This window comes from Podarcis muralis, chromosome 5 (assembly GCF_964188315.1).
Source record: "Podarcis muralis chromosome 5, rPodMur119.hap1.1, whole genome shotgun sequence".
Lineage (NCBI taxonomy): Eukaryota > Metazoa > Chordata > Lepidosauria > Squamata > Lacertidae > Podarcis > Podarcis muralis.
In genome coordinates, this window is record NC_135659.1 from 6,851,971 (window position 1) to 6,878,457 (window position 26,487).

At 49.2% G+C, this 26,487-nt stretch overlaps 1 protein-coding gene across 1 annotated transcript in view; it reads left to right on the forward strand.

Annotated features, from left to right (window-relative positions):
• BRINP2 (BMP/retinoic acid inducible neural specific 2) overlaps positions 1-26,487 on the forward strand; it is a 93,771-nt gene that overhangs the window by 48,381 nt on the left and 18,903 nt on the right. The window contains exon 3 of the mRNA XM_077928223.1: positions 21,668-21,858. Coding sequence (XP_077784349.1) covers positions 21,668-21,858 — 191 coding nt within the window. The remainder of the gene's footprint in view (positions 1-21,667; positions 21,859-26,487) is intronic.

Genomic DNA, 26,487 nt, shown 5'->3' on the forward strand with positions numbered 1-26,487 from the left:
AACAAACCAGTACAATATTTCATCACATTTAGATTAAACAAAAACAATCTCAGCTTGCCCCTAAACAAACTCCCAACCAAACAAGGTAAAGGGTTTTTTTTTTTGGAGGGGGGCAATGAAAAGCTGGTAATGAGGGGAACAATCTGAAGGGAGTTCACAATTGGGACACAGTGACAGAAGAAGAAGACACTGCCTTGGGTCACCACAGAACATACCATTGATGCAGGCAGGACTTGAAGGAGGCCTCTGGTTCACTTAAGTTAAGAGGAGCTGAAGATCTTGCCCTGTGCTACTTTGTGGGAGGGAAGTGTGCCAATGGATATTCTGCCAGGTACCAAAATGTGTGAAGCAAGCTGGCCCTGATGGAGATCAGATGCTAGTCCCCCTGTGAACTATAACAGAGGGACAATCAAGTTCTCAACTTCTACTCCTTTCCCATCATCTAGGCTTATGTCCTCACCCTGTCCTCACATCTGTGGGTTGGTTACTTCAATACATTTCGGGATGATGTAGAAATATGTTCACATTTTAATGCAAATCTGCTTAACTTGCATTTCAATCACAAACTGAAATGCAGCAATCCTTGAAAAGCCACACTTCTCTGAATTGTGTGATGAGGTTCTCCAATCCTGTACATATTTGGGAAGAGTACGTACAATAGTGCATGGTAGGGGAACTAACATACAAAAATGCATTATAGTAGGAAAAAATTGTTTTTAAAAATGTGTGCATTAGGCAAAATGTGTGCAATGGGCAAATCTATCCATTCCTAACTACGCTACACTTTAGTGGAGATTTTTGCTGGAAGGGAGAAGTCAGCAGCAATTGCCCAGAGGCAAAACCTGTCCTGGATAGCATGATATTATGTTGCTAGGCAGCAGCAGCAGCAACAATATGCCCCTTTCTTTGGATCCAGGAAAAAGGTTGGCTCAGACCAAACTGAACCATTATGGCAACTCAGCCACAGAACTGAAGGCCAGCAGAAGTTAACCTTTTAATAGTTCCATCTCAGTAGGGTTTCAGATGCTTATCATTCATATTGATAAACGGGCACTTCCTTAAAGCTGGACTGGGTTTGCATTTTGCTTCTGACTTTTGGCCATGAACCTATATAGAGGAGGTGTTTCTCAAACCTTTTGAACTCAGGGTCCCCTTCTAAACTTACTCTACTCACACCCTCTCTCAGCACCAGATTCTCTATAGATGAGCTTGCAAAGATGGTTGCCTCCAATGCTCATACACCTGCTGCTGTGAAATTGAGATACTCAGCTCAACATTAGCCTTAGGAGAGGAACGGAATACAATCTTGTTGGCCCGTCTTAAAACCATACATAGGGAACCACCTTAACAAAGCTGTAGCTTTTTCCTCAGATAATGGGGCAATGGAGATGTTGTCACTTCTATAAATCCATTCTGTATCTGTATGGATCCCCTTATTGTCTTTGCTGGTGGGAAAGGAACGTACTACCAGCTTCAGGATCTTATCCCTTCCTGGAGTATTGTGTGCACACAATATTCTACAGCAGCTTTCCCCATCCCTGCTATCTAGGGATGATGGGAGTTGTAGTTCAGCAACATCGGAGGAACCAAGTTTGAGAAAGTGTGCTCTACAGCGTGGTTGGGGAAATTCAGGCCTGGGGGGCTAAATCTGACCCTCGAGGCATCTGAATCTGGCCTGAATAAATCTCCCCAGGCTGCACACCCTCATTCTTCCAGTTTCGCACTCTGAATGCTTCAGCCTGGTCATAATGTGAACTCTGATTTTGCCCTTTAATTGCCTAGAAGGAGGATGGAGAGGGGTGTGAGACTGTACGGTGGTCAAGTTGACATCCATTGCCCTGCCTCCTTTTGTCCCTGACAGCACGTGGCCCTTGGAAAGCTGCCCAGAAGGTACTGTGGCCCTCAGGAAAGGGGTCCATACCTCTGCTCTAGAGACGATATCCCACTAGGAAGGTTCATCTGACTGTACGAGAACCACTGCCGCTGGGGAAAGGAGGGGTGATCTTTGAAGCCCCTGTGAGAACAAAACGAAACTCAATGCATGGGTTGGGGGCGGCTTAAAGTGTAACCCATGAAATGCCCCCCTTTGGAATGCTGTTTATCAGACTCAGAACTGGCATAAAGAGCTGCTGGGCTACAGCTTGATTGTCAACATTTCGGGGATTGGCTTGAAAAGACTTCATGGCGATGTCACTAGGAAAGATTGTCATAAATATTTCAGTGGCTGTTCTTGGAGAAAATGAGCAAAGCCGGTTGTACGAGGCAGGATCAGTGGTTCCGTTGGTTTGCTTTTGTTTGTTTTAATAAAACAACAACGACAATGGGTTGTGGTAGTTTGCTTGCTTACTCACTTGACTTTCTCATTTTGGCAAGCTGCAACGGAACTATCCAGGCATCAAAATTAGATTGGAAAAGCAATCATTTTAGATTGACAATTCCGCTGGTGACAGGGGAGCTGTCAGCTGTGCTCCCTCCTAGGAGGGATTTAAAAATTCACTTTTATTCTCGTGCCTGTCACCTCTCTGTGCTCTTAATTGTGGTGGCTGTTTTCAGTGCAAGCTACTTCCGTCAGGACCCTAAAATACAATGACAACAGAAAAGCTTGCGCCAAAGTACTATTAGTAACAGCAGTAACAGAAATGTAATGATAAATAAAACATAAAATAAGGATCTTTTTGTGGACACTTCCATTTGAACAAACTGATTTAAGGTTCTTACAAAGCAGTATTGAACAGGCACTCACAGCCTGAACTGCAGGAGGAGAGAGACTGGCTGGACCAAATATAACAGAGGCGCAAGATAGCAGCAACGCAGTTGGCCTGGCTGCACATGAGATTTAAAAAGGTAAAGGGACCCCTGACCATTAGGTCCAGTCACGGACGACTCTGGGGTGCTCATCTCACTTTATTGGCTGAGGGAGCCGGCATACAGCTTCTGGGTCATGTGGCCAGCAGAACTAAGCCACTTCTGGCGAACCAGAGCAGTGCACGGAAGCACCTTTTACCTTCCCGCCGGAGTGGTACCTATTTATCTACTTGCACTTTGATGTGCTTTTGAACTGCTAGGTTGGCAGAAGCAGGGACCGAACAACGGGAGCTCACCCCGTCACGGGGATTCGAACCACTGACCTTCTGATCAGCAAGTCCTAGGCTCTGTGGTTTAACCCACAGCGCCACCCGCGTCCCTATGCACATGAGATTTACCATATCAAAATTAGCCCTATATAAACCTAACTCTGACTTTTGAGAATATTGCCAGTATTATATCGTTATTAGTTCTGGTTGGTCCTCTTCGCCATTGAGTCATTTATTAAGCAGGTGACGTCATTACCCTGTTTTCAGCGCCTGCTTAAAAAAAAATTATTTAGGCAAGCCTACCCCGACATGTAATTTTATTATCTATATTCATTTGTAAAAGTGTTGGTTTTATCTATATTTTGATAATTTGATTATGTCTCCTTGTTTATAAAGTTTTATTTCATTGGTATTTTCTGATGAGGTTTTTTTGGGGTTATTATTTGTTAGAGGGTTGTTGTTTTTAATTAATTAAGTCGTACATAATTATTGCTCAATAAATAAATAAATAAATAAATTTAACAACTCCCCACCCCTGGAAGAAGCTACTACTGTATTTAATAAGTTAATGTGTGTTGTTAAATGTATTTATTTATTTATTAAATACAGTAGTAGCTTCTTGCGGGGGGGGGGGGGTGCTACACCATTTTGTGGTCCACCTCAGGTGTCAAAATGTCTTGGGCCTGATTCTGCCTGATTCTACCAGGGGCTGTTGGGCCACTGAAACAGTGGTTTGGTGGGCCAGATCCCTAGGGTTTGCCCTTGATAGCATAAGCTACTCAAGTGATGCTCCATATTTTTAAAAATGATACACACTGGTGGGCACCTGGGTTGTTGAAGGAATGCACCCTGTTGGTGTATTTGCAGAACATACAATGTCCGCAGTGATGGACTGGAGCTCCAAACTGGGCAAACAGTTGAAATGAGGGTTGAATATGTTTGCCAGCATGAATCGACCAGCCTTGAGTGTCCCTTGTCCTTTGCTCTGCAGTTATAGGTTTCCTTTCATAGTTTGGTACGTCTTGTTGCAAATGCCAATAGTTAGGCATACGGCATTGCAAACATTTATTTGCGTAACCGAAAGGCAAAGTGCAAGTGTTTCTATTCAGAACATTCAGAACTTTCTGAAGAAGAGTATTTCTTTCTAACCTCCCGAACTTCAAATTTGGCTGATGTGATATTAGGATAGCCACAATTCAAAATAGGATTTTTGGAATGGTCTCTGAATTGAAGTGCCTACACTAGGGGTGCCCAAACTTTTCTCAAAGAGGGCCAGATTTGATGAAGTGAACATGTGTGAGGGCCGACCAAAGTTGTTGAGCTTTTACATATACTGCCACGGGGGCCGGGTTAAATCGACCAGTGGGCCAGATTACACCCCCAAAACGGACTTTGGACATGCCTGGCCTAAGCCAAATAAATTGTCCAGAGGTTAACTGTGGCTGATGTGACTAGAAGATCTTAAATAGCTATTCATTTCTCTTGGAAGCACCTGCCTCCCTTGATCACTAAATCATCCACAAAAGCTCAGTCCGCCATCATCCTACAGAGGCTCAGATTGGAAGTTCACACTTCCTTTGAGTTGACCTGTTCAAAAAGATTCCTTGTTCCTCCACTAGACGATAACCACACAATTGATACAGTGCCACCTCCCAATATAGTGCATCTCTTGATGCTCCAAGAGAAAAGGTCTCAATGGTTAATTTTTCAACTCTTGTAGAACTGCTTTCTGTAAGGAAGCCAGGGCTGCTAATAAAATAAAGACTTACAGGGAGATAAATTAAGTGCGCAGTTAAGATACTGCTTTGGGTATTTGGAGGAAATGGCAGCTGTGATTATTATTGTGATGGCCTGGGATTCCGAGTCTGAGAGCGATCCGGAGGAATCCCAGCCGGCACAGGAGTCCCCGCCTCCAGGGCCGGCTGAACTGGGGCAAGGCCTAGATGCTGAGGAAACTCAAGAGCAGGCACCAGGTGAAATCATTCAGGCCCCAGAGGTGCTGGAAGACTCAGTGGCTACAGGTGAGCCTCCCCCGGGGCCCAGTAACCCTTCGGCCTCTCCTGATCTGCAGAGGCTTAGGGCAGAGAGGCGAAGGGAACTGGTGTCTCCCAGGAGGAGTGCTCGCCTTAAGGCCAAGAGAGGCGGGGCTTCTGGGGGCCGGGACCGCCCCCGGCCTTAGAAGAAGATAAAGGTCAGGCAGCCCGGTCCCAGGTTGCGGGAGCAACGTCGTTGTGAAGTATCTGCTTTACCCAGTCCTTGTTCGGCATTCCCAGTGTGCCTGTTCCTCGCCCGGCTTCCTGTTTCTGACTCTCCGGTGTTCCTGTTCCTCGCCTGGATTCCTGCTTCTGCCTTACCAGTGTTCCTGTTCCTCGCCTGGCTTCCTGCTTCTGCCCTACCATCGTTCCTGCTACCCCGCCCGGCTCCCTGTTGATCTTGGCCTACGGTAATAGTACCTTATCCCCCCTGGGACCAGCACAGTTTGCTCCCGCCACACCCGCACTCCCTCTTTGTTGGGGTGCGTTCGGGAAGAGTCAGAGGCCATGGCTGACCAAGCGGCTACATTGTTGGCAATAGCCCAGGAGAACCAGGCCTTGAGGCACACCGTGCAGCAGCTCAGTAACGTGGTTACGGCACTACAGCAGCGTTTGGACACCCTACCGGCTCCTGGGGCCGACGCCCCGGCTTCTGGCAAGTACCCAGTGGCCTTGCCTGAGAAATTTGATGGGGCTCCGGCCAGCTTTCCCATGTTCCTTGCCCAGGCCAAGCTGTATATTCAGGGGCGCGCCCGGAACTTCCCTGACGACCGCACCAAGGTGCATTTTTTGATTAGTTTGTTAAAGGACCAGGCGGCCAAGTGGGCGTTGCCACTGCTCAGGCAAGACTCCCCCTTGCTGGCAGACTACGGGGGGTTTTGCAATCTGTTGGAGGCCACGTTCGGCAACCCTCAGAAGGGGAGTCAAGCCAACCGGGCGATTCGGCGGTTGAGACAGGGCAAGTCCAAGGTGGCCGCATACACCACAGAATTCCGGCTGCTGGCACAGGACTTGACCTGGAACGACTCTGCTCTTCGGGACCAGTATCTCGAGGGGCTTTCAGATGAGATACTGGACCAGCTGGCCACAATGGAACGCCCCACCACGCTAGACGCCCTTATTCAGCGGAGTCTACAGATAGACGATCGGCTAGAGGACCGGCGTCAGGCTCGGGGCCGCCGGCACCTCCAGTTCTCGGCCCCAGTGTCTACCAGCAGCCCCACAGGCCCAGCTGAGTCATTGGAGGAACCCATGCAGCTTGGGGCAGTGCGGCCACGCCTCTCCCCCGCAGAGAAGTCGCGGCGTCGGGAGGGGAATCTATGTCTCTATTGTGGCGGAAGCGGACACTATGCACGGTCCTGTCCTGAGAAACCGCCAACCCCAGTAGCTGATGGCCCTGGCTACCTGGGGTCCCAAACAGCACAGAATGGGGCCGCACCAATTGAATTACAACACCTTATGGTTCCGGTACATCTATACCCTCCAGGAGGGCCATGGATTCTTACCCATGCTCTGGTGGATTCAGGGGCAACCCGCTCTTATATGGACGCTGCTTTTGCTGCCCAGCATCGGGTGCCACTTCGGAACAAGCCAGAACCGGTACAGGTGGAGGCAATCGACGGACGGCCACTGCGTTCGGGCGCCGTCACTCAAGAGACCCAGCCCCTGGTCCTGTGCCTCCAGCAGCACCGTGAGATGCGAACTCTGGATATTGCCTCCATGCCCCGGTTCCCCCTGGTGCTTGGGATGGACTGGCTAGAGGCTCACAATGTGCAGATTGACTGGGTCAAACGGACTGTACACTTCCCAGACCCCAGTTCTCCTGCTGAGACTGAGATGCTAGCAGCTGCGCCCACTGAGGAGGCTGCTGCAACGCTCCCCGCTGAGTACCGGGACTATCACGACGTGTTCGAGGAACGGGGGGCAGACCAGCTGCCGCCGCATCGGTCCTTTGACTGCGGCATAGACCTCCAGCCCGGAGCGCCTCTACCGGTGAGTCGCTTATACTCGTTAACAGAGCCAGAGCGCGAGGCTTTGCAGGACTTCTTGCGCAAGAACCTGGAGCGTGGGTTCATTAGACCTTCTACCTCGCCCACTGCTGCGCCAGTGCTCTTTGTCAAAAAGAAATGTGGGGAGCTCCGCCTTTGCCATGATTACCGGGCCCTGAACAAAATTACCATCCCGGACCGGTACCCCTTGCCCCTTATTTCGGAGTTACTGGAGCGGGTGCAAGGGGCGCAGGTGTTCACCAAGCTAGACCTCCGGGGAGCCTACAATTTGATTCGGATCCGCGCCGGGGATGAGTGGAAGACAGCATTCGGGACCCGGTACGGACAGTTCGAATACCTGGTTATGCCCTTTGGTTTGTGCAACGCGCCTGCTGTGTTCCAACGGTACATCAACCACGTGTTCCAGGACTTGCTAGACAAGTACGTGGTGGTGTACTTGGATGACATTCTGGTTTACTCCCGTGACCCGGCGTGCCACGAGGGCCATGTCCGGACCGTGCTGCAGCGCTTGCGCGAGCATCGTCTGTATGCAAAGCTCAGCAAGTGCGAGTTCCATCAGCAGTCAGTGGACTTCCTGGGTCATCGACTCTCACCAGGTGGGGTGCAGATGGATCCTGGGAAGGTGGCAGCGGTTCGAGAATGGGCGGCACCTCGGAACCGCAAGGACCTACAGCGTTTCCTGGGGTTCGCCAACTATTACCGGACCTTCATTGCGGATTATGCTCACCGCACCACCCCGTTGACCCGGCTTCTGCGCCCCAAGACGCCGTTTTCCTGGGACAAGGAGGCGGAGGAGGCATTTCAAGGGTTGAAGGCCTGTTTCCAGAGAGCGCCAATCTTGCAACATCCGGATCCTTCTCGACCCTTTGTGGTAGAGACTGACGCCTCCAGTACGGCTCTCGGTGCCGTCTTGTCTCAGCAGCACGAACCGGAAGCGCCACTCTTACCCTGCGCCTTCTATTCCCGCCAGCTCCTTCCAGCGGAGCGTAACTATACCGTGTGGGAGCGGGAACTACTGGCCATCAAGGTGGCCTTTGAGGTTTGGCGCCACCATCTTGAAGGAGCAAGACACCCGGTGGAGGTGAGAACCGACCACCGGAACCTGGAATACCTCCAGACCACCCGCAAGCTGAACCAAAGGCAGATCCGGTGGGCGTTGTTCTTTTCCCGGTTCCAGTTCCGGATCCGCTACATCCCTAGCTCCCAAAACCAGAAGGCGGATGCCCTGTCCCGGAAACCTGAAGACAACGCAGACACGGTTCAGCAAGCAGCACCCACCACGATCCTACCACCAGCTGCATTCCTGGCCACCCAGGAGGTTGAGCCACTGCAGGCTCGGGTGCGGGAACAGCAGCGGGTCGACGCTTGGGCCCAGGAACGACTCCGGGAACTGGCCGAAGGATCTTGCCCTCAGTATCCAGGGCTGGTCTCGCATCAGGGTCTTCTGCTGCACCACGGGCGCCTGTACATCCCACCAGGGCCGCTGCGGGCTGAGGTTCTCCGGATGACCCATGACGCTCCAGCGGCGGGGCACTTTGGGCGGTATCGGACCACCCATCTGGTAAGCCGTGAGTTTTGGTGGCCTCGTTTGAAGGCTGACGTGGCTCGCTACGTCGCTGGTTGTGACGTCTGCAGGCGGGCCAAGGGGCCTACCGGGCGACCCCCCGGCCTTCTTCAGCCGTTGCCGGTTCCACCACGTCCTTGGCACACAGTTTCTCTAGACTTTGTAGTGGAGTTACCCCCGTCTCGTGGCTGCACCTGCCTTCTAGTTTTCTCCGACCACTTCACGAAGATGGTGCACTGTGCCCCCTGCCCATCCATACCCTCAGCTAAGGAAACCGCGCAGCTGTACCTTCAGCATGTCTTCCGCCTGCATGGCCTACCTGAGCGTGTAGTGTCCGACCGCGGCGTTCAGTTCACGTCCCGGTTTTGGCGTGCTTTGCACCAGGCCCTCGGAACAGAGGTCTGTCTCTCATCTGCTTACCACCCACAGACTGATGGCCAGACGGAACGGGCGAACGCGGTGCTGGAACAGTACCTCCGGTGTTACTGCAGCTACCAGCAGGACGACTGGGTCGACCACCTAGCATTGGCGGAGTTCGCTTATAACAACGCGGTGAATGCGTCCACCCAGCAGACCCCGTTCCAAGCCAGTTATGGCCTTCATCCACGGTTGTTTCCGGATGTGCTGCCGGCATCTGCGGTCCCTGCGGTGACAGAGTGGCTTCAGGAGCTCCAGTCCCAGCAACAGCTGTTGATGGAGCAGCTGCGCCAGGCCAAGGAGGCGTACAAGGTCCAGGCCGACCGCCACCGCCAGGTGGGGCCGGAACTTCACGTCGGTGACTTGGTATGGCTTTCCACTCGCCACCTCCACCCTTCTCGACCTTCGCGGAAGCTGGACGCCCGGTTCACCGGCCCGTTCCCTATCGTGGACCAGGTCTCGCCTGTGGCATTCCGTCTCCGGTTGCCAGCAAACCTGAAGGTTCACCCGGTATTCCACAGGTCCCTTCTGAGTCCGGTGGCCCCACCCGACGAGTTCCACCCGGACCGTCCCCGACCGCAGCCAGTTTTGGTGCAGGGAGAGCCTGAGTACGAGGTGGAACGCATTCTGGACTCCCGATACCGCGGGGGAAGGCTGCAGTATCTCATTGACTGGAAGGGGTATGGGCCAGAGGACCGTTCCTGGGAACCAGCAGTCAACGTCCACGCACCTGCCTGCATCCGGGAGTTTCATGCAGCGTACCCCAGCAAGCCGGGTCCGGACCCTCAAGTGAGGGGGGGGCCTGGGAGGGGGGATGGTGTGATGGCCTGGGATTCCGAGTCTGAGAGCGATCCGGAGGAATCCCAGCCGGCACAGGAGTCCCCGCCTCCAGGGCCGGCTGAACTGGGGCAAGGCCTAGATGCTGAGGAAACTCAAGAGCAGGCACCAGGTGAAATCATTCAGGCCCCAGAGGTGCTGGAAGACTCAGTGGCTACAGGTGAGCCTCCCCCGGGGCCCAGTAACCCTTCGGCCTCTCCTGATCTGCAGAGGCTTAGGGCAGAGAGGCGAAGGGAACTGGTGTCTCCCAGGAGGAGTGCTCGCCTTAAGGCCAAGAGAGGCGGGGCTTCTGGGGGCCGGGACCGCCCCCGGCCTTAGAAGAAGATAAAGGTCAGGCAGCCCGGTCCCAGGTTGCGGGAGCAACGTCGTTGTGAAGTATCTGCTTTACCCAGTCCTTGTTCGGCATTCCCAGTGTGCCTGTTCCTCGCCCGGCTTCCTGTTTCTGACTCTCCGGTGTTCCTGTTCCTCGCCTGGATTCCTGCTTCTGCCTTACCAGTGTTCCTGTTCCTCGCCTGGCTTCCTGCTTCTGCCCTACCATCGTTCCTGCTACCCCGCCCGGCTCCCTGTTGATCTTGGCCTACGGTAATAGTACCTTATCCCCCCTGGGACCAGCACAATTATTTTTGTGCCAGACTCTGGCACTGTTTTGTTTAGGGAAAGGAGACAGGGCTGTGGATGAAACTGGGAGGCACTGAAGCTGTTCCAGTTTAGATGGTTTTCCCAGATCAGAAGCTTCCATTTTGAATTTGCTTCCATGGGAAGATAATTCCAGGGTATTTATTTATTTAGTTACAAACTTGCAATACTATTTAAAATCACAGCAGGATTAACATTTATAATAAAATATACATTCCGTAACTACTTCAGTATTAAAACTCCCATATACATTAACCCCTAAAAGCCATCAAGGGGGAGGGGAGTCCCAAGGTCCTCTTAAACATTGGCAGGGATAAGGCCTGCCAAATATCAGAAGGAACAACTTCCCAAACTGTGGCGCTACTGCTGAGAAGGATATATTATGAGTACACATCAACCGGACTGTCTTTACCAGTGGGCACGTAAACAAGCCCTCCAATGCCAAACTCAAGGAACAGACACATGGTGGGTTGGTGGGTTTAGATCAGGTGGCTGGTCTCCTACCATTCAGAGCTTTAAAGGTTATAACCAGCAATGGTAATGGCAGCCAATGCAATTGGTACCATTTTAGGTATAATATATTCCAGTAGCTCAGCACCAACCAGCAGCTGAAATCTGTACCAACTGATGGTCTCCAAAGGCCCCACCACCTAGAACATGCTTCCTCAAACTCGGCCCTCCAGATGTTTTTGGCCTACAAATCCCATGATCCCTAGCTAGCAGGACCAGTGGTCAGGGATGATGGGAATTGTAGTCTCAAAACATCTGGAGGGCCGAGTTTGATGAAGCCTGATGTATAGCACTTCAGAAAAACCACAAGCTATAACTAAGATTAAAAAGGTAAAGGGACCCCTGACCATTAGGTCCAGTCGTGGCCAACTCTGGGGTTGCGGCGCTCATCTCGCTTTATTGGCCGAGGGAGCCGGCGTACAGCTTCCGGGTCATGTGGCCAGCATGACTAAGCCGCTTCTGGCGAACCAGAGCAGCGCACGGAAATGCTGTTTACCTTCCTGCCAGAGCAGTACCTATTTATCTACTTGCACTTTGACGTGCTTTTGAACTGCTAGGTTGGCAGGAGCAGGGACCGAGCAACAGGAGCTCACTCCGTCGCAGGGATTTGAACCACCGACCTTCTGATTGGCAAGTCCTAGGCTATGTGGTTTAACCCACAGTGCCACCCGCGCCCCATAACTAAGATTAGTTCTTGGTATATTTCTCGTAGTTTGCCTCGGAGACACAGACCATAAGCCTGGGTTTGGACAAACAAGAAAAGGATAATTCAGGTTTGGCAATTACTGTTGATCAGGATTCAAAAATGTTTAACACTCAACCTTTTCAATTTGCACAAGCTTCGTTCTCTATAAATGTCTTTCCATGTTATGTCAAAAGCTCAAGGCAAATTGCCCTGTATCTATGTTTCATCCTCACAGCAGACCTGTGAGGCTGTCAGTGCCTTGCGGCAAGAGCCCAGTTTGGTGCTTTAAAAATACCTTGCTTCTAAATACTGCAATTTCATGTATGGGAAGCTTCAGATTTGGAGAAATATTGGTTTCCACTTTAGCTTTAGTTACAGGGCCGTTTTCTTGGAACAGGAGTTAAAAGTTAAATGGAAATAAAGAAATCAGTGGAGGGCATTAGCCATAGCAGTGATGCAAAGACAAGCATAAGCCTGTCTACTTAATAATAACAGTATTTATATTTTACCTTTGAGCGCACAAAGCATTTCACATATCTTGTTGTAATTCCTACAATAGCCTTGTAAGGTAAAGGTACCCCTGACCGTTAGGTCCAGTCGTGGACAACTCTGGGGTTGTGCGCTCATCTCGCTCTATAGGCCGAGGGAGCCGGCGTACAGCTTCCGGGTCATGTGGCCAGCATGACTAAGCCGCTTCTGGCGAAACCAGAGCAGCACATGGAAATGCCATTTACCTTCCTGCTGGAGCGGCAACTATTTATCTACTTGCACTTTGACATGCTTTCAAACTGCTAGGTTGGCAGGACCAGAGACCGAGCAACAGGAGCTAACCCCGTCAAGGGGATTCGAACCACCAACCTTCCGATCGGCAAGCCCTAGGCTCTGTGGTTTAGACCATAGCGTCACCCGTGTAGAATCATATTATTAACCCCATATTGCAGTTGGATAAGCTGAGAGGGTGGCTTGCCTAAGGAACCTTGTGAGTTCCTGGCAAGGCAAGATGGAAACCACAAGCACCCTGGTTCATTGCTATTGTTGCTCAGCTAGTACACTACATCAGCTCTCAAGCACTATTAATCAGGAGGAAGCTGATATTTTTGTATTTCTGTAAGCATCTGAGTCTGAGCCAAGTGGCATTGCTCTGTTAACCAGGTGAGGCATGGAATCGGTTCCCTGTGCTGTGCCTGTCTTGCAGCTAGAAGGGAGCCAGCTGCCAAGATGGGTGGCGGTTGGGGACTTGTCCCAGAAGCTCCCTGCTCTCCTCTGGGGGAAAGCAAGTGCCAAGATCAATCCCCACAAGCCGAAGAGAGAAGGGAACCTGCCGTTTTCTGGCATCCAAGCCAAGCAGCAGCAGTGCCCGGGGATTGTCTCAGTGCATTGCCTCATTGAGGGGAAGCATACTGAATGGTCCTGAGATGGTGGTTGGGGCTCGGTGTGCCACAACAGTCTGCTTTTCTCTGCACTGATGATAATAATAAAAATAATTGCACCGCGAGTCAGAAGAACTAGAAGTCGCTGGACAGCGTGTAAAATGTCATTGATTCTCTGTTCAGATCATTTTAGTCAGCAATGCCTGGTGTGGTGGGGCAGAGCCAGAGAGCCAACCTCGTGCCATCTGCATTGCTTCTGCTCGCTTCTATGGGGCTGGGGTGGAGCAGGGCAGCAAGGAGGTCAGGGCTGGGGGGGGGGGCACACTGGTGGAAGCGCCAGATTGGTTCTGCCTGTGCATCTGTGCAGCCTCAGCTGTGGCTCTGCTCTGCTCCACTCCAGCCCTATCTAGGTAAGGTGAAATGTCTCCAATGTTGGGAGGGTGGTATCATGGCTCTGGCCAACCTTACCAGACGCTACTGATTTTAGTTGAAAGGGTGTGGTTGGGCGATCGGCTTTGACCTATCTCTCATCTTTTTCGGCACATCTGTGGAACGATAATTCCAAGCACTCTACGTGAGGCTACCTTTGAAAGTGACTCGGAAACCACAACTAATCCAGAATGTGGCAGCTAGACTGGTGCCGGGGAGTGGCCACCAGGACCATATAACACCAGTCCTAAAGGATCTTCATCGGCTTCTAGTGCATTTCCGAGCACAATTCAAAGTGTTGGTGCCAAACTTGAAAGCTCTAAATGGCCTCGACCCAGTATGCCTGAAGGAGTGTCTCCACCCCAATCACTCAGCCCAGACACTGAGGTCCTCCTCTGAGGGTCTTCTGCTAGTTCCCTCACTGCGAGAAGCGAAATTACAGGGAACCAGGCAGAGGGCCTTCTCGGTAGTGGCACCTGCCCTGTGGAACACCCTCCCTTCAGATGTCAAGGAAATAAACAACTACTGTATCTGACTTTTAGAAGACATCTGAAGGCAGCCCTGTATCGGGAAGCTTTTAATGTTTTATTATGTTTCAAAATATGCTGTAAGCTGCCCAGAGTAGCTGGGGAAATCCAGCCAGATGGGTGGGGTATAAATAATAAAATTATTATTATTATTATTATTATTATTATTATTATTATTATTATTATTAGACCTGTAGGAGGATTCTATATGGCCTAGCTAGTTTTCTAGTTGTAGTTTTGCCTATTAAAAAAGAATGGGTAGAATCCCATGTGATTGACTGCCTGCATGATTTAGAATAATGAAGGGCAGATGAAGAATTCCTGTAGCAGGAGGACATGTCAATTCTGTTGTTAAAGTGTTGGGCTAATTATAAACTGGCAAGAACCTGTTGCTTTCATAATGAAAGTTAAAGCTATCATCATGTAAAATATATTGGATATATATTGGATATCGCAGTGGGTTGTGCTATTCATATGTTTTAATCCTATTTTGAGGCGTGTCCCGGCTTTTCCATTGCATTGTTATATGACTGATGGTGGCCTTTGGCTAAGCAATAAAGATTTGACATCTGGGGTTGGTAGATTCGCATAATGCGTAGACTAAAGCCCTCTCCAGGAGTTACGTTTTTAATATTTGTTTTTAATATTTGTTTGCTATATGTAAGTCTCCTTGAGCCCTTCAGATATAAGGTGATGTGTAAATAAAGTAGCAAAAGTAGTAAGAATAATAAAGAAAATGTGTGTGAAAGCAGCAGCAGAGATGGGCATGTCACACCTTGGTTTTAGTTTCTGTCACCTTCCAAATTGTTCAGAGTCCTAAAAACGGGAGGAGCCTCCATAGTAAGGTTACCAAAAATTTTTCCAGTGAATCCGGGGACACAATAAATAAATAAATAAATACAAACAAACATGTTCGTTGATGCTGCAGTGATGGTGGTGGCAGAGGGGCAGCTGCCACCTTGACCTCAACCACCATGTTTCCCCCTTCCTACAAGGTTTCTATCTCCTTTCTTCATGAGCCTGGCCTCATGTTGTTGGTTCTTTGGTGGTGGGGAAGTGGTGTGCAGTGGGTCAGGTATGGAAGGCAGAGAAGGAGGGCTGGGAGCAGCGTCGCTGGCGAGACTTGGGCAGCGTGATGCCTTCCTTCCCATCAGAGCAGCCCCAATCCCATTCCTACTTGTGTGCAAGCAGGAGGGGGCAGGGATGGGGATCCCTCAGCTGGGAAGCGAGGCTTCACACTGCCTTTCAGAGCAGCCCCATCCCAATTCCTACTTGTGTGCAAGCAGGAGTGGGTGGGGATCCCTCAGCTGGGAAGGAAGGCCTCCCATTGCCTAACTGAGAGATCCCTGCCCCTACCTGCTTGCACGCAAGTAGGAGTTGGGAGGCTGCTCCGATAGGCAGCGTGAAGCCTTCCTTCACAGCTTAGTTGCTGGGGTCAGAGAAGATGGAGGCAGCCCGGAAGCTGCATCTTAGAGCCCCTCCACCACCATCAGATGGGGACTTCTGAGCAGCTCCTGAAGCCAGCCAGAGCCAACTGCTCCGGGCTGCTGAGACTGCCGCTGCTGCATTTCCCGGGGACATTAGATGAAAACCGGGGACATTCCGGGGATGCAATTTGTCCGGGGACTTATTCGCAAATCTGGGGAATGTCCCCAGGAAATGGGGTCGTCTGGTAACCCTACTCCATGGACACAAAAGTGTTTCCCCCCTCCCCATGCAGAAAATCACTGCCTGCAAGTTGGACGGCAGTAGACCTAGCAACAGTGTGTCCTGACATTCAACCATTCCACGGAATATTCAGTCATAAGTGGCCTCCTTCAGGATGGTCTGTCCCTGGAAGGAATAAATAAATTCGGTGATGCTACATGTACCAGCTGCATCTGTTGGTGCTTTTATGTTCCTATCTCTCCATGTGGTGGTGAACTTGGGGAAGTTACAATAGAGGCAAGAATCAGCATGACTGGGGGAACAGCAATGTTTGCAGAGCAAAACGAATACCCCCCCAAAAAACCTATCCAGAAGGCAGCCCCCCCCAAAAAAACCTTGGCTAATAAGGACTGAGCATGCTTAATAGCTACAGAATATTGAGTGACAGCTAGAAAAGAAAAAAAACAGAATATGTGTGTGTGTGTGTGTGAGAGAGAGAGAGAGAGAGAGAGAGAGAGAGAGAGAGAGAGAGAGAGGGAGGGAGGGAGGGAGAGAGAGAAATAAAGAGAGGGAATTGGAATACTCTGCTTCCAGGGAATGGCTGAAACCCTCCCTTTAGTCCCTTCTTAGAGCACTCTTTTTAGGGGAGAAGACACGCTGCAACATTTTGTTTTAGGCCCCTCTTGGGTCTGGGTTACTGTGTTCTTCGCCTTACACGTACTGGGCAACCCACATAAGCTAATGAGGAGGCCATTGATTCAGCCACACTCAATCATGGTTTTTTGTTTTTGTTTTTGTATTTGTCAACTTCCCTAAAGGGCACTTTATTTGCCCTGCTCAAGTTTTGCTTCCAGCCTCCCCCGCTCTGCTGCTCTTGTTTGTGTAGGTTGATGTGATTTGGCATCATTTGCAGATTTCTAGCCAGTGGGAAGGTAGAGGCACGGGGGCATCGCAAGTCATGATGGACGAGCTTCTGCGGAGTTCTGAGCTTGGCAGTTTTTCACGGTTCTTGCTCACAAGCTGCCTCGTTCTAATCCGCCCTGTCAATTCCTCACTTTAATGAGCATCACCAAAGCCCACCTGATTATTCCTGAAAGAATGGTGTGTTTGGCCCCTCCCCAGCTTACGGAAACCCTAATAGCCAGGATGTGGCTTGGGGAAATGAATGCACACAGGGAGGAAATGGATGCTGAAAGGCAGTGCGTCTGACGACAAGAACAGCATCACTGGCGCCAGTGCCTGAGCTAGGTCTGTTCTCTTAAGCCCTGGCCTTGAGAGAGTTGGGTTCTCCCCGCACCTTCTCTACCTTCACGCACACACCCTTTCTGCTGTGGGGCACCCACAGGCTCTCTTGAGAGGCTTCTGGCGACAGAAATGGGGGCGGAAGAGTCAACCCTGTGGGACTAGAGCAGCCTTAATCTTTCTGTTCCTCTGCAGCAGGCAGGCTGCTAACCCTTTGTGAGTCTGGGGTTTTTGCTTGTTTCAGCGAGACAGAAGCGCAGGTGAACTTAGGCCAGCCTTAGCCACTGCAGATCCATCCCTTTCTTAACCTTTGCTACAGCCTTTTAACAGGGCAATGCAATACTTAACTCAGACCAACACGGCTACTTTTTGATGGTCTCATTTCTCTCTCTTCCCTGCCACAGTTTTCCTAGCGGCTTATTCAGCAGTGAGTGTTTCCAGGTGTTGGGAACAAAGGCCTTACACTAGGGTTGGGCACAGCTTTGGCAACTTTCTATGGTGATGTCAGAACTGACATATTAAACTGGTGATGTCAGAACTGACGTATGCGGCCAGTCAGTCCCTTCTCCCTCTTGTGGAAAAGCCCGCAAGAGCTCACGGAGCTTGTGTGCGGCTCTTGGGGGCTTTTCCCGCCTGCCTCCCCCCTGCATTCACTCCATAGGATGCACACACATTTTCCCTTGCTTTTTAGGAGGGAAAAAGTGTGTCCTATAGAGTGAAAAATACGGTATGTTGTATGAAAAATAAATAAACCCACCTTCTGTATTGTGTGTGAGCACTGGAGATGCACCTATGCAGAAGAACTACAGTCTGCACAAGTTTGTGCCCAGGATGAATCTCAGTGACTTGAACAGAAACCAAAATTGGTGGGATTTAATTTTTATTCTTAGCATTTTAGAAATAAGTTTTCCGGGTTGAAGAGTGAGTTGTGCATTCAGTTACAATTAAGTAAAACATGTTCCTCAACTACCAGGAGTTTGGAGAAACTGGCTTAGGGTTTGCAATCTCGCGACTGTCATTTGAGCCTAAACTCTGCTCCACTCCACATTTAGCCTGGTTTAAAACTTAGTTTGGCAGCTGCGTGGGTGGCCTGCTCAGAAGTCTTAGAACTCTGGGTTATTGCTGGCTTTGCCAGCCATGCGCTATACTCCCTCGCTTCTCCTCCATCGTTCCCAATCAGACTTAATTAAAGTGTTTGCAAGCCACAGCCTGGTTTTAATTACAGTGAAATTGTCAAGATTAGAATGAAATTGGCCGATCATTGTTTACAGCGGCATTGTTAGGGGACACAGCAGGCTGCCGAAATCATCTCCATGCCAGCCATCATAGTGTGAAGAATATGTGAGGCCTCTTAAGTGGAGGTCTGGTTGGCACGTAGCTCATGACTTGTTCCACAGGCAGCAGATGTTAAGCTGATATGTATAAAATTGCTGAGTGTCAACACGTTTATCTTTGGCCGAGATCTCAATACAAAGGATGGCCTGATAGGTGGCCCAAAACAGGTACTGCTTTTGTTAATTGCATTTTTGCCTCACCGTTCTTCCCTCAAGGTGCCATGCGCAAGGTACGCCTCTGCCTCCCCAATCTCAGTGCAATCTTGTGAGACAAGTCAGACTGAGAGAGAGAGAGATTGCCCCAAGGTCAAACTGAAGTAAATAATCAGAATTTAAAGTGAATCATCTGGAGTAAAGCCTATATTTTGCACACAGAAAGACTTAAAACTAAACTCAGAAATGGCTATGTGTAAAAGCTGCTTCATAAATGGGGGCCTTTCTTTATAAGCCAAGGTCTAGTGTGAAGGAAGATACAACTCCAGTCACGGTGGTACAAGTACCCTTAAGGTGTCAATGTGCAAAACGGGCAGCAGGGCCGCTGGGCTTTTAAAGGAGAGGAGATTTTGTCAGGTTGTCTTCTTGGGACTTGGTGGTGATGGAACTCCACATCGTCTGGTTTCATGCAATGGCCAGACTCAAATGGAACTGTATTGATAATGGCAGGAGTAGACACAATTATGAACCTGGCAAATAGAGGACTACACATTCTTCCCCTGCCAGTTTCCCCACCCCCCTCTCCAAGACAAAAAACAGTTCCTTTCAGATGGGGTAGGAGTAACTAGCAGCAGAGAGGCATCACTAAAATGCAGGAAGCCTTCTGGTTTCTCCTTCACTGTAAATTATGTTCCCGAGCTTGCTCAAGACCCTAATTTCCCACCAGGCAGCATGGAATTTGCAGTTTCCATTGTCTCCTCAGTTGAATCAATAGGCAGAGGAAATAGCAAATCCCATGGTCTCTAGCCATTCTTTTCTTCCTGTAAGAACCCAGGAGAGCAGGGATGGGGAAACTTTGCCCCTCTAGATGTTGTTCAGCTATGTTTCCCACAATCCCTGTCCATTGGCCATGCCAGTCGGGACTGATGGAAGCAAAGCAGTATCCAGAGCATCACCTCTGTAGTTGCATCAAACCCTTTAAAAGGCAAGCCAATGTCGTCGTGGTTTAGCTTGACAACCGTAACATAGGACGAAGCAGATGTGTAAGTCGTCTTGTTGTTACTCCTAAGTGGTTTTGCTTGCTAGCCTATTTTATCCTGCCTTGGGGGAAGGAAAAGAGTAGCTGTGCAAATATATGCCCTTTCCCTCCTTTTATAATTTGGGGCACTTTATCAGATCTACAGATTGCCAGTATTTACTGTGGTGTATAGACTGCCTTGTATAAATCTCTCTAATGTCCTATCCATCTGGAAAGCTGGTTCATACAGATGGGGTATGGATCAGAAATATTCCTTGAAGGAATAGGATCAAACTGAAGTGAACTGAATTCCTCCAGCACTCTTGGACTAGTGCCACTATGCGTTTCTACAAGCTGTTGGCATCACTCATTTCTGGTTGTAGCAATCAGCGTTGCTGTCAAGGTACTAGGCACGAAAATGAAGTCTTCAACAGAGTTGCCATCACATTTGTCTGAAACAAAAATATTGATGTGAATTTGGAGGTTCCTGCTTAGGCAAAACATCCAAGGAATTCCTAGGGAAGCAATAAGAATGTTTCTGTAAGACTAAGGAAATTTATTGGTAGTGGTGTTCCATACCTGAAGCCCACCAAAAACACAATTGCAGGTTCTCAGTCGAACTGTTATTGTGAATGTTATCTTCTGCCTCTTACCAGCGTTGCATGTCCTCTTTGGGCTGGTGAAGCAACTCTCCACGCAGTGGGGAAAATGATAATAGCTGCACAATTTAAATGTCCGGGTGAATTTGGAGGTTTCTGCTCAGGAGGAGCAGATGAGGAATTTCGAGGGAAGGGGAAAAAAGGAAAGGAAAGGAAAATAGAAAATAATTTAGAGTGTAGCTCTGTGTTTATGCAGAAAAGTCTAATTGAGCTCAATGGGACTTAATCCCTAGTAAGTATACTTAGGTCTGTAGTCTTAATTGCATTTTTTTCAGGGTGTTTTCTGGTTTTCAGAACACTTTGCATGTAATATTTTCAGTTGCTGTTGTTTATTGTTGTTTTTCGGAGATGTCTGTACTGTCAGGTAAGTAAAGTGTGTGAATTGGTATTACAGGTTTGTATGAGGTGGACCCCATCTTGGAAACATCATACATATAAGGGTGTGGTGAGGAGTATTAGCATAAGAAGCTGCCTTATACTGAACAAGATCATTGGTCCATCTATCTCAGTACGATTCATTTGATTCAGAACAGCTTTTCAGTGCCTTTGGCAGGGCTCACTTCCCCCTCTGGAACATTATAAATTAAGCCTACAATCTTCACACTGCAAGGCCTGTGCTTAAGATTGGATTCATACAGAAACCCAGAAAACTCAGAATATTGTGCAGAATTCTCTAGTGCATCAGGCTTTCTGTCTTTGTGGTAGGGAAATCAGTGAAGGAAGAGGTTGACCGTAGAGACTAGTGTGCAACTTGGTCTCCATCCCTCTCACAGTCTCACTTGGAGCAGGACTGGCCTGAGGTGGACTGAGGCAACCATCTTGGGGGGGGGGGTGGAATCCCAAGGGGTAGCACCCCCCTGCCACCGGAGGAGCGAGGAGAAGCAGTGGCTTCTGGTGAGATCTTGGAGATCTCACCACCCCTTCTCACTTCTCCTGCAACCCTATCACTGTTGCCACAGGGGAAGCAAGGATCAGTGGCTGCAGCTTCTGGGTTGTGGCAAGATTTCACAGACCTCCCACTGGGGGCCAAAGCCACACATCCCCAGTAAGTTCAGGGGCAGTGGAGAGGCAGCCCCTGTTTTGCCTCAGGCATCGAAACAGGACAAGCTGCCCCTGAGTTGGAGGGTGAGCGTCTCAAGCAGGGAGCCTCTTTTACTCCTGGGGGCTCCTTGTGTGTTTTAGAAGCCTGAAAAATCAGGGTTCCGAATTGTGTCAAGGATCCCTCACGTGCATAGGAGGCTCCCCACTTTGGGACGTCACCCTCCGACTTGTGAGGATGGTTGGAGAGGTAATGGAAGTGGAACTAGTGTCCTTGCCCCTGTTGACCCCCCTCCCCATGTGTATACTTAACTCACGACAGACAGTCTGTATTTGAGTTATCTTCAGAGAGTCCTTTATCCCCTTATTCCTATGTGCTGGAAACGTGCTCCTTTTTTATATTAAGAAAAACCAGGCCTGGGTCCTGGATACAGTTATAATTGTGCTTACTTTGCCATTACTGTTTTCTTGGCTTTCTCCTCCAGAGAATTTGCTCGCTGGAAGGTGAATAATTTGGCATTGGAAAGGAAAGATTTCTTCAGCTTGCCTCTGCCCCTGGCTCCAGAATTCATCCGCAACATTCGCCTTCTGGGGCGTCGGCCCAGCCTCCAGCAGATCACCGAGAACCTGATTAAAAAATACGGGACCCATTTCCTGCTCTCTGCCACACTTGGAGGTGAATGGTCCTCTTTCTTCCCATGTGTTTTCTCTCTTAAAGTCAAAAACTATAGTCTTCAGCCACATCGGCCGAGTACCTGAATTAAGTGTTGTGTTTTTATATTAAAATATGTGATCCAGGCACACCAATATCTCTGTACTACTGTAACAGTTTTATTAATTTATTCATTTGTTTAATTTATGTCCCACTCATCCTCTTCCTCTTCAAGGAGCTCAAGGTGTGAGATTGCAGATTGTCAACGTGGGAACAAAAGCTCATGCCACAGGGGGGACGGGACCCTGTCCTCATCAAGTGTACTCAGAATTAAGTTGCATTGAGTTCAATGGGGCTTACTTCCAAGTAACTATCCATAGATGTGCAGCCTTACAGTCCCATGCACTGTATCTTTACTTGGAAGCAGGTCCCATTATACAGTGGGGAGGGGGATGGGTTACTCCCAAGAAAGTGTGCAAAGGATTGCAGCCAGGCAGTTCGATTCCGTTGTATCCATTGTACAAAATGTCCTTGCTGTGCCAGAGCCTAGGCTGGCACCTAGTGCACAGTTGGGCATACGATAGCAACCACTGAACTGCAAGCAGTATGCCTGGCGGTAATGCCCACAACCCTCTTGAACAATAGTTTTGCGACCCTCTAAGTCACGGTACCTTCCCCTGACAACAGTTACAGTCATACCACATCACCCAGCCCCCTGGTCATCATGGTGCCACAGGCAGCAGTGCCATGAGTGTGTCGCAGGCAAGGGGAATAAGAAAAAGAAAGATCAGGCTGAACCTCACAGGAGGCCTCTGTGCTGGCACCACAGCTCAGCAACCAATAGTACTGCTTATACAACAGGGTTCAAATTGTTCAAATTCCTCTTCCCAGCACAAGCATTATGGCCACACACGTATTTTCAGCTCATGGCAGAACTGGCATGGAGAAGCAGCCACACATTTCAAAGCACCAGGAGCATAAAGATTGGGGGGCCTGACGGAAACAAACATTGACTCCAGAGTCTTTTACACAAAGGTCAAGACGGCCCTTTTGCAAACTTGTGCCCTCCATATGTTTTGGAGCACTACTACCAAAGCCAGCCTAGACTGAAGCTTAGGGAAGGTGAAGTCTGAAATATCTCTAGGGCAGCTGGTATGGGAAGGCGGCCAAGAGCCCTACATTTCAACACAGCTTCCGGATACTACTGATTTCTATCCAGTGGCGTAGCATGGGGGGTGCAGGGGGGGCCGGCCACACCGGGCACAACATCTGGGGTTAGGGCAAATCCATGGGTTAGGGGGCGCAAATCCACAGGTTAGGGGGCGCAAATCCACGGGTTAGGGGGTGCAAATTACTTGCCTTGCCCCGGGTGCCCACAACCCATGCTACACCACTGTTTCTATGCACATATATTTATGGGCACTCAGTGGGGAGACCATGTTGAATGGAAAAGTGCAAAGGTGGATAAAACGGGCCTGGCATGGGGAAAACCCAGGCTCCCCACACTCAAGAGCCACCCTATGACTTCTTAGTCACGTGTATCACTGCCATCCTGGCTTTGGTGGGTGTCCTGCCCCATCCTGCACTCGCTACCGCTGGTCGTATTTTGTTTTATTAAAATCTATATACCATTTTTCAAACTCAAATTAAGTCAGTGGTAGGAAGCTAAAAGGAAATAAAATCCAACTGGCACTACATGGTCAGGAAAGGCCTCCACAAATGTGTTTTCTTCAAGTACTGAAATTTGCATTTGGAGCCCAGGCAGTTCCACAGGAAGGCAGTGGTTCTCAAAAAACGTTCTCTGGGCCACACTTTTGGAATAAAAATTGGCTCACACCACACCAAATTTTTAATTGATAAAAAAATACATCTGAAAACAAAAAGAAACAACTCCTAGCAGCCCTTGATTTAGAGCATAAAACACAACTACTTAAAATATAATCACAGGGCATCCAGAAAGTATAAAATAATGCAGCTACATAACAACATGAATCCTTCGTGAACTATAATATTGGATTGTTCTTGAATCTTCCTGCCACATCCTTTGAGAAGCGCTGCAGCGAACCTCTGCAGGTCGCAGCATTGCCAGGTTGGCCTCATCCGACGATCTTGGTGGGGTGAGAGGCACTTTGTCTGGTAAGCTTGATCCCCAGTGCATTGTGTGCACCAACACAGGCAGATTACAAAGAGGCCCCCTTGGCTCTGTGGGACAGCACAGATTCCACAAGCCCAAGGACCAGGTCTTCCCACCACTGGTTCTCCATCAGACCATAGAATCATAGAATCATAGAGTTGGAATAGACCAAGGAGTGTGGTAGAGTCTCCTTCTTTGGAGGTCTTTAAGCAGAGGCTTGACAACCATATGTCAGGAGTGCTCTGATGGTGTTTTCTGCTTGGCAGGGGGTTGGACTCGATGGCCCTTGTGGTCTCTTCCAACTCTATGATTCTATGATTCTACCACAAGGGCCATCGAGTCCAACCCCCTGCCAAGCAGGAAACAAGCACAAGACCAAGCACAAGACTGTTGTCCAAAGCAGATGAAATGTTTACATACCATGAGAAAAGCCACAATGGGCAGTCACAGGAGTTGTTTAGTCTGTTCTGTTTTTGTACAGCCCTCTCATCCTTCCCATAACAGCCCTGTGATGGGGTCAGCTGAGAGAAGGCACATTGCCAAAGGTGAGGAGCTCCATGGCTGAGCGGTACCATCCTGGCTCTTCGTGATGTTATGGTGGGCTGTCTCTCTTTGCTGTAGCCACCCACATCCCTTCTCAGTCTTCCCATGTGTCTCCCCACGCCTCTTGTCACACCAAGCAACTCTGGGAACCTCACGTGGGGCGTTGGGGTCTGCTGAATCGCCCTTTCCCCATAATCTGGCAACAAAGTTCTCACACTAATACAAATTGGCGTGAAGACTTTGTTATTATTGATTAAAGCCGTAGTTCAAGGCAGGGCTTAAAGTAGCGGTATGGATTTTTAGAAATCCATAAGTCATGTCTACTAATAGCAACAAAACAAGCTTGCCAGACAGCTAAAGACAATTAGTGACATTTTGCTGTGCAAGTGACCAATTGGCTTAAATAATACCTCCTCACTTGCCAAGGCTGCTTTTTCCTCTCCCCTCCTTAGTCTGAACGAGTGTTTTCTGTGTTTTGATCTTCTGTAGGTCTATTAAAAGTCCACTGTGGAACTGCTGTTGACATCCATATATAGAATTAGCATGTTCAAGTTATAAATGGATCTGATTGTGTGTGTGTGTGTAGAAATTGACCAGAGGCAGGAGGATATCCTCAGTTTTAAATGTGTTTGTGGGAGGGGGGCTATTGTTTTGTTGTTTTTGTTTTAATTATTTGTTTTTTTTATCTTGTATTTTTCTCTTGTGAACTGTCCTGAGATCTTCTAATGAAGGGCAGTATATAAATCACAATCACAATCATAGCCATAATCATAAGGTAAAGGTAAAGGTACCCCTGCCCATACGGGCCAGTCGTGTCCGACTCTAGGGTTGTGCGCCCATCTCACTTAAGAGGCCGGGGGCCAGCGCTGTCCGCAGACACTTCCGGGTCACGTGGCCAGCGTGACAAGCTGCATCTGGTGAGCCAGCGCAGCACACGGAAACGCCGTTTACCTTCCCGCTAGTAAGCGGTCCCTATTTATCTACTTGCACCCGGGGGTGCTTTCGAACTGCTAGGTTGGCAGGCGCTGGGACCGAGCAACGGGAGCGCACCCCACCACGGGGATTCGAACCACCGACCTTTTGATCAGCAAGTCCTGGGCACTGAGGCTTTTACCCACAGCGCCACCCACGTCCCCAGCCATAATCATAATCATTGTTAATTTATTCAATGAGAGTTGGCTTAAATGGACCTTCCATAGAAGACACCTAGGGTGCTTTATAAAGCTTGAAGTATGGGCACCAACAAGCATTCTGGGGCTCAAGACCAGGAACTGTGTGGATCAGGAGTTGGTTCATTCCCCCCAGTGCCACCAAGGGGGACTGGTCAAAGGAAGGAATGGCAGGCCTAGAGTTGGAAGGGATCACAAGGGTCATCTAGTCCAACCCCCTACAGTGCATGAATCTTTTTGACCAATGTAGGGTTCAAACCCACAACCCAGAGATTAAGAGTCTCATTCTCTACTGACTGAGCTATCTATGTTTATAGAACACTGCTGGAACAGCCTAGAATCCTCTTGATCTGGAGAGTCAGGTGACAAGCAAGGAGCCAATCAGATGCCAGTCCCTGATACAGAGCTTCTGGATTTGCCGCGTTCCTCTCTCAAAACTATCCGTATAGTTGAGGGAGGACACCAGGTTTATTAATTTATTAAAACATTTCTATCCCATAGCTGAAAGTGATTTCAAACAGACAGACAAGTTCAAAAGCCTGGTGCAAGAAGTGTGAAAATAAAATAAAGAGGTAGTTCTCTTAACCTCTTTAGGGAGAAGGTTCTAGAGCTTGGGAATGATCAGTGAAAGTCATTCTCTTGGCTCTCCCTGTCTGGACCCGTCACAAGGACAGAACAGTTAGTAGAGATGGTCCTTGAGGAAGGAAGATCTCAGGCTACGCAAGGCTTTAAATCAAACTGGGCATGGGAACCAATTGGTGACCAGTATTAACTGGCACAGAACAGGTTGAGCGTGCCCTTGACACA